Source organism: Dipteris shenzhenensis, chromosome 14 (genome assembly GCF_047967505.1).
Source record: "Dipteris shenzhenensis isolate YYH24624 ecotype China chromosome 14, Dip_SZ_1.0, whole genome shotgun sequence".
Classification (NCBI taxonomy): domain Eukaryota; kingdom Viridiplantae; phylum Streptophyta; class Polypodiopsida; order Gleicheniales; family Dipteridaceae; genus Dipteris; species Dipteris shenzhenensis.
In genome coordinates, this window is record NC_141609.1 from 3,066,904 (window position 1) to 3,083,219 (window position 16,316).

Sequence of the window (16,316 nt, forward strand, 5' to 3'; positions counted from 1 at the left end):
ACATCGGTTCATATCTAGATAGCACTCTGCTATTGGAGGATAACACACTGGACATTGTTTTTGTATTGTGTCCGTTGTGGACAGAACTATAAATTTTGTTGATTCTACATCTATCCTGTTCATTGTCCATTTACTTACTACAAAACTATGCAACACACTGGACATTGTTTTTGTATTGTGTCCGTTGTGGACAGAACTATAAATTTTGTTGATTCTAAATCTCTCCTGTTCATTGTCCATTTACTTACTACAAAACTATGCTAAGTAGCATAAGAAAAGAAGTTTTGGATTCCACATATAAACACCACTATGTGAGTTCCTAGGCTCTATTAGTATTCCACTACATATACCCTCTATTGTCATTATTTCTAACACAAGAGATAAACCTTTGAGAGATGAGAAAAAGAAGACCTAGAAAGAGAGAAATATTGTTCATCGCAGGAGGGTACTTTGGAAAGCACTAAGAGTAATTGAGAGTTTGATGGTACCCAAGAGTAATTCAGGGTTTCCACATTGGAGGTCATGGTACCAACAAACAATGTTATATTGGCCATCCACTTCGATCCTTGAAGGAGGTTACCAATTGTATCTTTGAGAGTACAATGGGAAAATACATTGTAAGGGATTGAGGATTGGACTTGCCACCCAATTGTTAATCTATTTCAGCTTGGTAAACGGAAACCAAAAGCAATGTATTACTCAATGCATTACGCTAAGATATCAAGAGGTATGCTATTATAGAGGTTCCAAGCTGGTCACTTGGGACTAGACCATTTGTTTATCATAGAAGACTAGTTCTAAGCTGGTCACTTCGGACTAGACCATTTGTTTTTCATAGAAGAGTAGTTGTAAGCTGGTCACTTGGGACTAGACCTTTGTTTATCATAGAGTAGTTTTACGCTAGCCACTTGAGACTAGACCATTTGTTCATTTTGCAAAAGAAGTTCCATGAGGTGCATGAAAAAAATAACAAGGACAACTACAAGACACTAACCAAGTTAACTATTATTACCCTTCCTTTCGATTATTATTTTATCAAAAGAAAGGACTACGATACAATAAACCTAAGGGATTATGTTTGCGGTAGAAGCTCGAGGGGATGGGTAAGATAGCAAAGAAAACAAAGAGAAAAGTTATCCTAGAACTATAGGAAACTTCCATTGTCTATACCTACATGTAGTCCACAAACACTACCCATGAAAGGAAATTAACCTAAGTTACTAGCTCAAATCAGCTAAAAATTAAGCAAGAGGGAATGTCATGACATGAGTACCCAGTATTTTCCAAATTAGTATGCTAATCAATGGGATTACTCAAGGGAAGAATGTTGGTTCAGAAGGCTCTAAAATCGAAGTCATTAAGTGAGATAGAGAAAGGAAAAAGGTTATGTTAAGTTATTATAGGTCATGGCCTAAGGTTTAAAAAAAGGGATTAGAATAACTAAAGTGTAGGGAAAGGGGTCAAGGAACCTTACAAATTCTAGTACCTAAGGTCTAAGGATTAAGGGAGAGTTCAAAGGGGCACATCTAACGAGGTGTGACCACTCTTGCAGTCACATCCCATCTTCTACCCCTTTCTATTGGAAGGATGCTCCTCTCTTGTACGAAGAGGAGACCTGACTAAAAGAGCACCCAGGATATGTCCTACGCCCAAGAGTTTACTCAGCCTAGACTAGGGAACAAATAGGATAGGAAAAGAAATACCCCATGTAGTGGGTCACGGGGGCACTACTGCAGCTTTAATTATGTTGGAGGGCCTGTAAATCAGCCATAGAGTCTTAGTTTCTCAACAAATCAAGTGTGGAAATCGGGAATTCGAGGAGAACCAAAGAGTTGGTCCATTACAAAATATTGACTTTAGTTTTTCTATGGGATTTAGTGCAAATGGCATTCTTTCCCTGTGGTAACTTACACAATTCCCAACTTTCATTGTAACATTCTACTCATGGAGAGTAATGTGGAGGGACAGCATGGATACCTTGGGAGGAATGATGATGTATACACTGAAATCACGGGGCATTGGAGATTCAGTAACACGTGCGCTTTTAGAGCATATAGCACATTCCCTTAAGCAAGCAAGACTTGCCACATTCTAGATTTAAACGACACATTGTTGACAGCTCTCTCACAGCAGGGTCACACGAATGTTGTAGGCACATATGTCACCCAGATCACAAAGATTGAAAACAACCCCTTAGGCAACTTCAAGGCACTAAACACACTGATAGCAACAGCCACCAAGACTGCTCTCAGTTACCTTTTGTGTTTGATTTTCTTGTAATGTTGTATTTGGTCCCATAGGCCATATTCGGCCTCTAGCAGCAGTTCATGCAATCCTCATCACCTTTCAAACTTATTACAGGTAGTATCGAATTCACCTATATTTAACACCGCTAAACATTGATAACCTTTCTGAGCTTGACAAAATTTCATATTTCATATATGGAAGCTAAAGCATTACATATAATTAAGACACGTATAATAAGCCCTTACCAACGTATTGGGCCCACATTTGTAAACATTGTATCCTTGCATATATATCTTTGAAACCTAAGGAAACCTTATTAGCTGAGTGATAAGCGAATAGTCTTTACCAGCTTCTGTCCCAACCTCAGAGCTTGTAAACCGCTCAGGCAAGAACCAAGTCAATGTCTACAAAACAAACAAATAATCAAAATAGCATACATCAGCAACAAGCAAATCTCATAACTGAACAAAGCTCCATGTAATAAAACAATGATTATGTACAGCTGCAATCCCTTTTCAGTAATTTTAAAAGCATAATTTTTGGCAAATGTGAATAGCATCTGCCAAAAAAATCCATTAAATCAACATTTATTTAAAGCCTGAGAACAAGGGAAGACAACCACATCAGTGCAATTTATGAGACAATTAACTCAGAAATAAATTCACAGGAAGGGTATGACTAAGGTCACATGCCTCAAACTTCCATATAATTTGCTGGTCATGATATCATACGTCCAATTCTCCATATCCAAAAGCAGAACTGTATAACGTGTTTGTTTCCAAAGACTACAAACCAATCCAACATGTTTCTTTGTAACTACGAAGTCTCTACGATTTGCAAATGATGCATAAGATGGGATTCTCAATATGCATTTTACTTGTGTCAGTGATCTTTAAAGCAATTGAAGTAGATTAGCATTCTCTATTATTGCAAAACAACCATTTTGTCAGCTTGGACAGAACTTTAATCCATATGAGGTTAATCATACTTTTCTGCATCTAAGTTATCACTGCTGTTGCAAGTAGAGCCTTGCTTTTTCTCTCATTTTGCAACTTTTTCCCAGAATTCTACAATGGGGTAGCCATACTTATGAAAAATTCCAATTCCCCTTCCTGAAACTAAACTTTTCCCCTGCCTCGCTACTCAAATCCAAATCACCATACTTCATATAATAAATATTGTATTTTCCTCTGGCTTTGGCTGCAAATGCCTAATCACAAGTAGAGGATGTGAGAAAGTTGGAGACTCCACGTTTCCCCTGCAACCACCAACCAAGTCCTTGAAGAAAGAATCATTTCTGCAACCAATGCTCAGGGTTATATGCATCCTTTGCTCATTTGGCATTCTTTGTATTCTTCATGATGAGTCTCAAAATAAACAATGCAATAAACAACAGTGTGGGCATTCCTCCAATCTGATGGTCCCACTGGGAGTCCTCGTGCCTCTAGAACATATCCGACATCTGCTATTGGTGTCCAATAGCTAGACTCAATCTCAGATAAGGACTCAAAAGACATGTCCATGTGCCATGGCTGCCCTATGGGCTGCAAAGACGTCCCGTATCTTTGTCTGTCTGGCCGTCTCATGCTGTGGTAGAGGGCGTGGTCTCCAGGCTCTCTGTATTCTATGGGCCATATCAACACGAGATTTAGGTAATAGCAACTGCATATATCCAAGAATACAACCTCAGCCAGAGGAAAACATATGAGGAAAGAGGACCCAAGTGACCACGTAGGAGAGTAAGAGGGGGACCTTTAAATAGGCCCCAAACTAGCCTGGTCGTCCTGCTTAGGCAGGCTGACTGGTTGGCTGACTTGACCAGTAAGTCCGGCTGACCCAACCCAAACAGGGTCGAGTTAGGTTGGATTGCCCCAACCAGGCAGGTCGGGTGATCCCACCTAGTTAGGTGCCCAAACTGGGCCCCAACTCTCCCCTAACTGCGGGCCTCACTAAAATGTTTTCCTATCCTCTCTTTGGGCAGGCACACCCACAAAGAAGACCTCTCTCAATATGCATGAGATGCCATATTTCCCCCAAATCCACGTATCCAGTGCATCGCATTGGAACATTTTTCTCCATCTCCACGTCTTGTGTGTCACAAAAAGTACAAAATCTCAGGTCTCTACGGTGCCATGCATGCCTAGCATTGGTCTCACGGTGATTCGTATTGCATGGGATAGATGGATCCCATAAGTACCTCGGCAATCGAATAAAACCATCCTCACTTAGTTGGAGAAAATGCTCCCTAAAGGCGGCCATTTCAGTCACATTGGTTGTGGGGGGATACCCAAGCGTATGCATCCTTCTCTCATTTGGAATTCTCTGTAATCTTCATGATGCGTCTCAAAAATAACAATGCAACAAACAACAGTGTGGGCATTCCTTCAATCCAATGGTCCCACTAGGAGTCCTAGTGTCTCTAGAACATATCTAAGATCTGCTATTGGTGTCCTGGACTCCTTGCTGAGGGTGGTACCCATGGGTGAAATGAGGCAACCTGACGTCAAGATGCAGCAATGATTGCCCGGATGGAACAGGTACTCGTAGGTCCCATGTCCACTCTACTACTGACCTTGTGTATCTGAAACTCGAGGTCACACTCCTGGCACCTCCCAGTCACGTCGTCTCCTACAAAGAAGTCGTCAATGACCTGCTGCTATTGGGACTGTGTCCTTTGTCACTCTCGATCTTAATGGGGTGACCTCATGAACGAAAAGTGAGTATACCTTTGATCAAGATAGTCATGTATATGCTCATATCCACATAGCCGTGAGTGATAGTGTGGAAGTAGTGCACGTGCAGAAGCATGTGAAAGAGAGAGAGAGAAATTGACACGAGATTTAGGCAATAGCAACTGCAGATATCCAGGAAAACAACCTCAGCCAAAGGAAAACATGTGAGGAAAGAGGGCACAAATGACCAACTAGGAGAGTAAGCGGGGGACCTTTAAATAGGCCCCAAACTGGACCGATCGGCTTGCTTGGGCACGCTGAGATGGTCCGCCTGACCCGACCTGTAAGTCGAGCTGACCCGACCCAAGCAAGGTCAGGTTAGGTTGAGTCGCCCCAACCAGGCAGGTCAGGTGACCAGACCTAGTTAGGTGCCCAACTGGGCCCCAACCCTGCCCTAATTATGGGCCTGATTGGCCTATACAAGCCACCCTCAACCAAGCCACAACCTAGCATGCTTTCCTATCTTCTTTCTGGGCAGGCAAACCCACAAATAAGACCTCTTTCACTACACATGAGATGCCATCTCTCTCCCAAATCTCTCAGTATCTAGGGAATCACATAAGAACATGCTCCTCCATCTCTACCTATTGTGTCACATAAAGTATAGAGTCTCAGGTCACTATGGTGCCGGGTAGTGCAATCGAAGGTGCCAAAAGCAGCAGGAAAAGTTCCTCTTGCAGCCTGCACTGGTCCAAAACAGCTCCAGCAGCCACCACGCAGCCAAAAACATGTGCACAAAGGTCCAGCACAGCAAAAGACAACCCCAGGCACCTGTTGGAGGCAGCTGAACACGTCTGTACGAACATCCGTATGGCTGCGTCTGTACGGATCGAGTGTCCGTACAGTCCGTACGAAAATTTTCAAAAAGTTCAAAAATGACTTCTAGCACTTCCTAGAAGTGCGTACTAGCCTTGGAATAGTCAAAACAGGCTTGAAACACCTCAAACAGCTCAAAAACTGCACAAGAACAACTGAAAACGTCCAACACCTCTGGGAGAGTGAGGGGAGAGAGATGGAAGGTGGGGGAAGGGCATGCATACACATGCATGACAAATGGCATCTCCTCCTTGCCATTTGCCCCTTCATTATGAGAGGGGGAAGAGTGGAGGAAGGGAGCAAGAGAGTGAGAGTGAGAGAGAGACACACTAGTGTGGGTGTGAAGTGATGAGTGAGCCACACCACAAACTCACTTATGTTTTATTAGGATTAGGTTTACCCTATGACTGTCTTAAGACAGTCATAGGTGTCCTATCTTTAATTCTTTACTTAAGGGTAGGCAATGTGCCTTTACCCCAACAACCTCCCACCTAAAGGCCAATGTGCCTAAAGGGGAGAAAAGAATAAAAATACAGCAATATACAGTTACTGTATACAAGACCATAAAGTAAGAATGGTCTCATCCTAATCCCATGATGTGGCGGCAATGTGCAAACCGCTCTGTAGGCAAGCTCTTAGTGAGCAAATCTGCAGGATTATCATCAGTATGTACTTTCACAAGCTCAAGACGCTTGTCTTCCAGTACCTCCCTGATGAAATGATATTTCACTTCTATGTGCTTGGTCTTCTGATGAAAGACCGGATTCTTTGCCAACATGATAGCACTCTGACTATCACAATGCAAAACTGGCATATCTCCTGTAATGCCCAAATCTCCCACCAGCCGAGTAAGTCATATTGCTTCCTTGCAGGCCTCAGTGGCTGCAACATATTCAGCTTCTGTGGTTGACAGTGCAACGCATTTCTGCAACCGAGACACCCATGATATAGCACCTCCTGCAAATGTGAAAATATAACCGGTAGTAGACTTCTGGTTATCTGCATTCCTTGCATAGTCTGAATCTGTAAAACCATGCACCAATGCATCTTGCCTACCATAGCATATGCACAGGTCTTTGGTACCTTTGAGATACCTCAAGACACCTTTCACTGCTTCCCAATGCCGCTTGCCTGGATTTGCCATATACCTGCTGATGACTCCCACCGCAAAAGCAATATCCGGACGAGTGGCAACCATGGCATACATCAAAGATCCAACTGCAGATGCATATGGAACCTTGGCCATTTCAGCCTTATCATCATCTGATCTGGGGCTGTCCTTACTGCTGAGTTTTAAATGTGGAGGCAACGGGGTACTAATGGACTTCCCCCCCTCCATTTTAAACCTCTGCAGTACTTTGTCAATATACTCTTTCTGTGACAGAAACAAAAGTCCCTTGGACCTGTCACGAGTAATACGCATGCCAAGAATATGATTTGCATCACCCAAGTCTTTCATGTCAAAAGACTTATGCAGTTGTTTCTTCAAAACACTAATCTCATGCTGAGATTTACTGGCAATAAGCATGTCATCCACATATAGAATGAGTAGCATCAAACTGCCATCCTTTGCCCGTTTGGTGTACAAGCAATGATCGGTCTCACACCGATGATACTCTTGGGACTGCATGAAGGCATCAAACTTTTTGTACCATTCCCTTGGTGCCTGCTTGAGTCCATACAAGCTCCTCTTGAGCTTACACACAAGCTGTTCTTTCCCTTTAACAGCATATCCCTCTGGCTGTTTCATATAGATCTCATCATGAAGATCTCCGTGAAGAAAAGCTGTCTTCACATCCATCTGACATAAATCCATGTCATCATGAGCAACAAGAGCTAACACTGCTCTCAAAGTAGTCATCTTGACTACAGGTGAAAAGATCTCATCAAAGTCAATGCCCTTCTCTTGCTTAAATCCCTTGGCAACCAATCTGGCCTTATACCGAGGTAAAGCATTTGAATCCACTTTGACTTTGTAAACCCACTTGCATGGCAAAACCTTTCTGCCTACAGGTAACTGCACCAAGTCCCATGTATCATTCTGAAGTAGGGAGTCCATTTCTGACTGCATGGCTTTCTCCCACTTCTTTTTCTCTGTTCTTCCCATAGCTTCCTTGAAGCTGGAAGGCTCACCACAATCTGTCAGCATGATAAAATCAGCCACATTATTGGCTCCAGGAACAAACCTGGCAGGAGGCCGTTGTGCACGGGTGCTCCTCCTCACAAAATGTTCCGGATTAGGCTGCTGTCCAGCCTGTTCTTCATGCATGACGGGTGCCTGTACCACCATATCTGGCTGTTCTACAGCCCCATCTGTTGGCACATCCAGTGGTGCATCATTGGCAAAATTATCTGGCTGATTTTCAGCCTGTATACCCTCTTGAACAGGGTGATCTGCAGCAGGCTGCTGCTACATATAAATGGGCATTCTTTGCTGTCCAACATCATCATAAATAACCCTCCTGTATTCCACAGGTTGCACGGGTTCCTTGTGTACACTATCTTCTTTAAAGATGACATCATTGCTGCGTATAATCTTCCGTTTAACCGGATCCCATAACCTGTACCCCATTTCACCTTCGTCACCATATCCCATAAAGATGCATCTGATAGACTTTGGATCCAGTTTGGTGCGGAGATCTTTGCGTACATGAGCAAAGCACTCGCAGCCAAATACCCGTAAGTGCTTATATGAGGGTGGCTTGCCAGACCACACCTCCTCTGGCACTTTCAACTCCAAAGCCTTATTTGGTGACCTGTTAATAATGTGAACTGCTGTTTGCACGGCTTCTGCCCAAAAGCCATGGGGTAATGCAGCATAAGACAACATACATCGAACCTTCTCCTGAATAGTTCGATTCATCCGCTCACTTGCACCATTTTGAGATGCATTATGAGGGGCTGTGAGTTCCTGTTTGATGCCCTTAGCTTGGCAAAACTGCACAAAAGCATGTGACACATACTCACCCCCATTATCGGATCTGAGGCATTTCAGCCTACGACCTGTCCGATTTTCAACCTGAGCGACAAACCTCTTGAAAGCATCTAGGGCATCTCCCTTATGCTTCAAGAAATAGACCCACACCTTACGTGTGGCATCATCAATGAAGGTAATAAAATATTTGGCACCCCCTAGTGATAACTGTGGCATCTCACACAAATCAATGTGCACTAGATCAAGTGGTGCTCTATTCTGGGGAGTTCTCCTCTTATGAGGAGTCACAGAATGCTTGCCAAAAATACAATGATCACAAGTAGGCAAATCTGAAAAAGAGAGAGACGGCAGATAACCCAAACGTGACAGTTCTTGCATTCCTTTAACAGACATGTGTCCTAACCGGCTATGCCACAATGAAACCTTTGGCAGCTCGGTTATGGCAACAACATGATTACCCACACTGGAAACATAAAGAGGGTACAAGGTGTCACTCTTAAAACCCTCGACCACTACTGTCTGGCCATCAGTAATCACCCATTTGGAATCCCCAAATGTGGTGTGGTAACCACTGTCATCTAATAAGCCAGTGCTAATCAGATTTTTCTTGATTTGCGGCACATGGCGAACACCATCAAGCATAAATGACTGTCCATCAGGAAATACTATCTGTATACTGCCAATCCCTGCAATCTGACATGCATAGTTGTTCCCAAGATGAACAACTCCATGAGTACCTGTGTAGGAAGTAAACCACTCCCTATGAGGTGTAACATGAAAAGAGGCACCTGAATCCAAGAGCCAGGTGTGCATGTCATGGCCATCAATAACCAAAGCATGTGCTATTACAGCAGAAGAGCATAAAACATCATGTGTGTCACTGTCACTGTCCTCCGCTGCAACATTCACTGCATCCAAGTCATCTGCCTTGGCCTTGCCTTTGCCTTTGCTTGCATTTCCTGCATCCTTTGTTTCAGCCTTCTTGGCTTTCTAATCCCGTATGAACTTGAAGCACTTCGACTTCACATGTCCCTTCTTGCCACAATAAAAGCATTCAATGTCCTTTTTGCCACGGGACTGACTACGAGATTTGGACTTACTAGCAGATCTCCCCTTCTGCTGAGTCCTGCCTCTGTCCTGTACCTGCAAAGCACTTGAAGACTTGCTGCCCGCATTATTCTTCCTGCTCATCTCCTTCATAAGAAGAGAGCTCTCTACATCAGCATAAATAAGAGTGGCATTTGAGTTTGACAGGGTGGTCTTGAAAGTGTCCCAACTCTCAGGAAGAGTACACAACAAGAAAGTAGCCTTGAACTCCTCATCAAGGTTCAACCCCTGTGCAATCAGCTGTGTAAAGATAGCATTAAACTCACTCAAGTGTGAGGTCATAGCTGTACCTTCCTTCATGCGAAGATCAACCAGCTTCTTCAACCAATAAACCTTACTGGCTGAGCTCTTTTGGGCATATAATTCTTCTAGTCTTTGCCATAGACCATAAGAGGTCTTTTCAGCCTGTACATTGAACACAAGAGTGTCTGAAATAGTGAGCATGATAGCTGCCCTCGCGGACAAATCAAGCTCTTCCCAGTCATCAGCTGCCATATCAGATGGCTTGACACCCTTTACCCTTATGGGCTTAGCAATCTTCTTTAACAGAAGGACATTCAAGCACTGTTCTGCCCATAATGCATAGTTATGTGCTCCTTCCAGTTTCTTTATGTTCAGAATTGAAGAATCACCTCCTCCTGATGCCATATCAGATGAGGAAAGTACCTGACTCCCTGGAAGTAAAAGGACTGAATAAAAGTTCTGATTTCTCAGAAAAGCCTGCTCTATTCAAGAGCCAGAAGCACTCTCAATGGTTCTGTTTTTACTGTCAGTAAAATCTGCAGCAAAACAGTAAATGTCCCTGCAAATACTGTGCCTTCTGACAAACTGTTCTGAGCTCAAAGAGGCATAAAAACAGTAATTTCAGACTGCTGCTGCTGCTCAACAAGAGCTTAACAGTGCATAATTATCTGACAAAACCACCAACACTGCTGTAAACACTGCTGTACTGACTGTACTGATCACTTCTCCCACCTCAGATGAGGTATGTCACTGACTCAAATTGCAGAAACCACTTGACAAACACCCCAAAAAAAAAAAAACAGTAAATGACCCTTCAGCCTGTCACAAAACCTGCAACAGTAAATGGGATAAATCCCAAGCAATCACCCTTATACCAAGGGGAGAAAATGCATCTGAAGATCTCTGTCGGTAACCCAAGTACTATCAAACAAAGTTTGGGCAAAAGCCCCTTGATCTGACACCTGAATCAAGTGGAGAACACCTCAACACTGAGGTAGCATGCAATATGAAATCTCTCTAACACTTGTACCTGACAATGTGTAATGCATAGGCTGCCCCTGTGTACTCAGTAACAACACAAATCACAACGTACAGACACCAAGAAGAAAATCTTTTGAGCACTGTCAACGATGGGCGGTTAGGGACCGAGTAAACTCGATGCGCCCTGACCAAGCGTGGCTCAACTGAGATTTTCAAAGTGCGTACAAAGAATGTGACCTGCAACAAATGTCACCAAATGCACTGCGGAAATAAAGCAAATGTGTGCTCCCTGGCTACACACTGCCTCAAGGCATATACTGCAACCACATCCAGGCAAAAGCCCTTTGATAAGATCACCGAAAATTGAGAATTGCACTCAGTAAATGCATAGAAGCTTCTGCAAGCATCTGACCTTCCTGAATGACAAGTAACTGCACAAACACCACCACTGTGGCACAAGTCACCTCAAGCGTGAGTGACACGAGAGTACCTGATGTACCTCAACAAATGCACAGTATACTGCTAGAATGCTTCAGGATTATCCCTCTTCCAATCAAAAAATGTGTTGTACTTTCCAGTACCTGCAAAGTACCTGCTGTACTTTTGTCCCTGCAGAGTACCTATGTACTATCGGTGCACACTTCCCCCCAAAAAAAAATGAGATTTTTGCAGCAAAGAAAAGCTGTACTTTTGTACCCAGCTGATGTCGGCGCCAGCCGTACTGTACCTGCCGTACAGTATACTGCGATTGTGATACTCAAAAAAGGGACAATGTAGCTTTAGGACTTCATCACTCCCGTACAAAGTTGTACGGCAGTCCGTACGGCTGTACGGACTGTCCGTACAGCTGATGTAAGAACTGCTGTAAAACACAGCAGCTATGCTGCTGTACTGCAGCAGGCTGGCAACGCCCACGCCCTCTTCAAAGACCTGCAAAATGTGCAGCTGCCGTACGAAATGCGCCGAAATGCGCCCGCGACCACGCCTTGCAGCTGCCGTACGAAATCGCCCGCGACCACGCCTTCTCTGATGCCCTCGAAAAACCGCGCCGCCTGGGATGCACGCACCCGCGACCACGCTATCGAGCCCGTCCGTACGGCCGTACGGACGACGTACGGCCGCACGGATCTGTCCGTACGTCCGTACGGTATGGATGGAGAGAGAGGGAAGAGAAGGCTTGATAGCTCTGATACCAGTTGAGAGGGGGAAGAGTGGAGGAAGGGAGCAAGAGAGTGAGAGTGAGAGAGAGACACACTAGTGTGGGTGTGAAGTGATGAGTGAGCCACACCACAAACTCACTTATGTTTTATTAGGATTAGGTTTACCCTATGACTGTCTTAAGACAGTCATAGGTGTCCTATCTTTAATTCTTTACTTAAGGGTAGGCAATGTGCCTTTACCCCAACACATTAAAGTCCTAACCCCCATACGTTGTCCTTGGACCCAACTTTTAGACCCCCCTTTTAAAGCCTTTGCCTTGCCCCTAGGACCTAGTGGTACACCTAGACTTTGCCCTTAGGAACTTCTAGGAAATGTGCACTTCCTCTAGCTAGTCCCTCACAGCCAAACCGTTACAACACTTAACCATGGTTAACCTTGGGTTAAGCATAGGTTGAGTTACGAATATACTTTAAATCACTTTTCACGTCCTCGTGACATTACCCTCCTCTTAAAACAACAAACTACCTAGGTTGCTGCTGAAAAAGTCTTTGGAAGACCGACGGGTCTATGAGACTGTGAGAAACCTAATACAAGCCAACTGAAAGGGTGGAGCTACTAATCGAGCATCTTCACCCATACAAAGGCAAAAACTATATCTTACATCATCATATCCAAATAGTAGTCATGTACAACATCACCATCAACATCATCATCAACGCAACTATCATCAAGATACAAAGTAAAAGTAAAATGTGCTCCAAGGTTGCTGTGGTCCCTCCCTCATCAAGAGGGAGGGAGCCATAACACGAAATGAGAGAGAGAGAGAGAGAGAGAGAATGTTTATTAATATTTTTGAAAGACCAAAGGGTCTATAAGACTGAAGAAAAACCAAAGACAATGAAAGCTAAAGGGTGATGACCGACTGGCCTATGGATGGAGATCTCCATCGTACTCCTTGTTTGGTATTTATGGACAATCTTTCGTTACTTTCCCGCAGAGACAATGTGGTTTATTTCCATATTGATATTCTCGTTTCAGACTTCAGCCTTGGGTGTGGCTGCCTACTTTAGTGGCTGGGACCAACTCCATCGGTCAGCCAAGGATAGAAGAAATGATCTTGGCCGACAACAGCTTGGTGAGGGCTAGTGCCATGGAGGGAGTAACTATAGGACGCTGGTCCAGGTCATCAAAGTGGATGAAGTCTGTGATCGACCTCTAGTTGTGCTTTGACAAGCTCTCTACAAAGGTCTTGGTGCTGAGTTTATGTCAGCACTAGGGCTAGCCATGACAAAGGCAAATATTAAGGAGAAGACTAATCAAAAAGCAGTCCACATTCTCTTCATCCAAGCTGCAATTGCCTGTGAAGATAAGAGTATTTCACTTTAGTCTCTCCCAAAGGACAATTTAAGCAAGAAAAACTTAGACAAGATAGCTGCTAGGGCAACACACCACTATAAATGGAAAAATTCATCCCAATATCAGCAAGCCCAACTTGGTCCACCAGATTGTTATGGGTGAGATCATTGATGAGCTGTAAAAATAGTGTCAGCTCTTTTGCACCTTTGAGACTTCACAGTCGCTGCCCTGGTTCCTTTCATAAATACCAAAATTCGCTTTTCAGAATCATAATCTCAAACGTACTTCTTAGTTTCCGTTATGATATTGAAGAAGCCCCAATCAATTGGAGCTTCTCTGTAAGAGGATACTCACCCAGACAAGCTTGTTTGCCTCAAGTACAACTATTGAATATCACCTTATGAGCAGATCAAACGCCTTTTCCAGAAGATCCAACTACGGAGTGACGTGACAAACGTTATATCAGGTTTAACCTATTGCCTGAGATAGATGCATTCTATGACAAACACACAGCTTATATCAGCTGACTGTAAGAACCTGGCTTATGAGTCTCTACCTTAACGATTGACAATAAATAATATTACAGACGCCAAGGAAAATTTAATGCGAAAGGGATGGGTAACACAGCTTAGCTAGTCTAAAGATCACACGCAGCAAATTCCCCACACCTAAATTCGAAATGTAAATTGCGGCTCGCGTCCGGAGAAAAAAAATGATTTGTACGGGCAGTTTTCCAACCTAACGGACACGCAACCTCTCCAGCAAAGAAGGGAAGGTTGTGGGAGCGAAAAGAATCAAAATGACTTAATGACTTACATTGGCAATGCTCTCTAGGGAAGCAATAAATTGACGGTTTTGCCTGACCCAAGCCTTGTAAGAGTCCATGGCAAGCTCGTTTTCGAAACTCAATGATTGTCGCACTGATCATTCAAGTTGGCAAGCTGCTTCTGGATTGTAAATCACCTTGCATTGCTTAGGCGAGAGCTACAGCCCTAAAGGACGGGACGATGAGATTCTATGCGGCTTGTAATGAGCGCTTCCATAAAGACGCATAGCATCGCTAGTTATCTTCAAATGTAAGTCTTCCCTTTTTTCGTCCTTTGCCGCCATTTGATTAGAAAAATAAAAACATAAATTCCTTTTTATCTCTCCATCAAGAGAACCCCTTCGCAAAATTTTTGTTAAACGACAGCATAATTCCAAATGGACATTACCTAAGGAGGAGGAGTGATAATTATGTAAGGGACAATCACTGTGATTGAACCTACAGGGGCACGCGCGGGAGAGAGAGAGAGAGAGATTTACTTAAGAAAGTTGTCCTAAAACTAATAAATCTTGGTAACAAAAATTCCAAAAATTAATGGAATTCATATGAAACAATCACCTTACTAAGGAATGTAGTTTTAATGAAGATATAATGCTTTCTTTATCAACGATGCAGCAAAAATAATTGCTTTGAGGGGAAACTTACCTAGAATACAAACCTAAAGCTTCAAGTGATGATCCTAACAAATCCTCTCTCAACCCATGAGTGTATCCAGGAAGTAACAAACGTGTGGTGAGTGCGATATCCTTATTGAGAAGATGATAGTTTGCCCGATTGAAAAAAAATCAAAAAAACATTAATTAATTGAAGTCAAAGGGGGTGGAGTGTCTTTGTCCACTTTTGATGGATATGGGTTTTTTGAATCATTTTCTCATAAAAATTAACAAATGTGTCCATTTGATTTTCTCAATTGATATACTTGTGTGTGAGCGCACCCCAACATCTGCTATTATCAGTCACTTGCATCACCCCTTCAGTATGTGGTAGTGTATGATTTTTACCAACACTACTTAGAAACAAAATGCAAACAATGTAGCCCAAACCTCTAACTAGTACCCACATTCTTCACCAATGATACAACTCATGTAATATGAACCCATCACAAGATTGCTCAAGCCTTGATCAATCAGCCTCATGTGACATCCTTCAACCAATATACACTATGATCTAGCAAAGGCATTCATCAAAGTCACCATCTTTTGCTTCATCCATCCTCGCTCTAGCCTTACAAATCCAAACTAATATTTGCTATATCATTCATTGAACCCTACCGGCACACCCTTCTAACCTACTCATTAGTAGATGACATTAGAACCAAGCATAGGATTAAAAATAAGAGATTTCAAAACCACCATGCTACCAAATTATTGTTAATTAGAGTTTTACACAACATGTTCATGTTGGACAAGATCAGTTGATGACCCAAGATATAATTGTTCAAGTGCACGTGATTACGTGTATATTTACTATTCATCAGCCATTATTATTGTGATTACTACTCATTGATAAAGTGAGAGTGCTCTCAACGGAAGCAAGAACGGAAGAAGGAGAGAGAGACAGAGAGCCACACAAGTTTTGGTGGGTGCAGAACCACCCTAATCTTCTTTTTCATTCATTTATATATGTGTTTGAGTATTGTACATAACTGGGGTAAAGGCACAGTGACCTTTAACCCCCACAACCTCCCACTTAAAGGACAATGTGCCTTTAAGGGAGAATAACTAGTGAGCATACTATCCAATGCCCATCAATACACGACAATACTCAAACCGCTGACTAGGTAGACTCTTCGTCAGCATATCTGCAGGGTTATCATCTGTATGAACCTTGACGAGCTCTATGCGCTTGTCCTCAAGTACCTCCCTGATGAAATGGTACCTGACCTCAATGTGTTTGGTCTTTGCATGAAAGA

The 16,316-nt window shown here is 43.1% G+C and overlaps 1 protein-coding gene across 1 annotated transcript in view; it reads right to left on the minus strand.

The window, feature by feature from the left end:
• The window catches only part of SSE1 (shrunken seed protein (SSE1)), a 61,821-nt gene extending 47,168 nt beyond the window's left edge, over positions 1-14,653 (minus strand). Inside the window, exons 1-2 of the mRNA XM_087384822.1 lie at positions 14,395-14,653; positions 2,594-2,651 (exon numbers count right to left, since the gene is read on the minus strand). Of these exons, the coding sequence (XP_087240948.1) occupies positions 2,594-2,651; positions 14,395-14,463 (127 nt within the window). The 5' untranslated portion in view covers positions 14,464-14,653. The remainder of the gene's footprint in view (positions 1-2,593; positions 2,652-14,394) is intronic.
• Between the last annotated feature and the right edge of the window lie 1,663 nt (positions 14,654-16,316).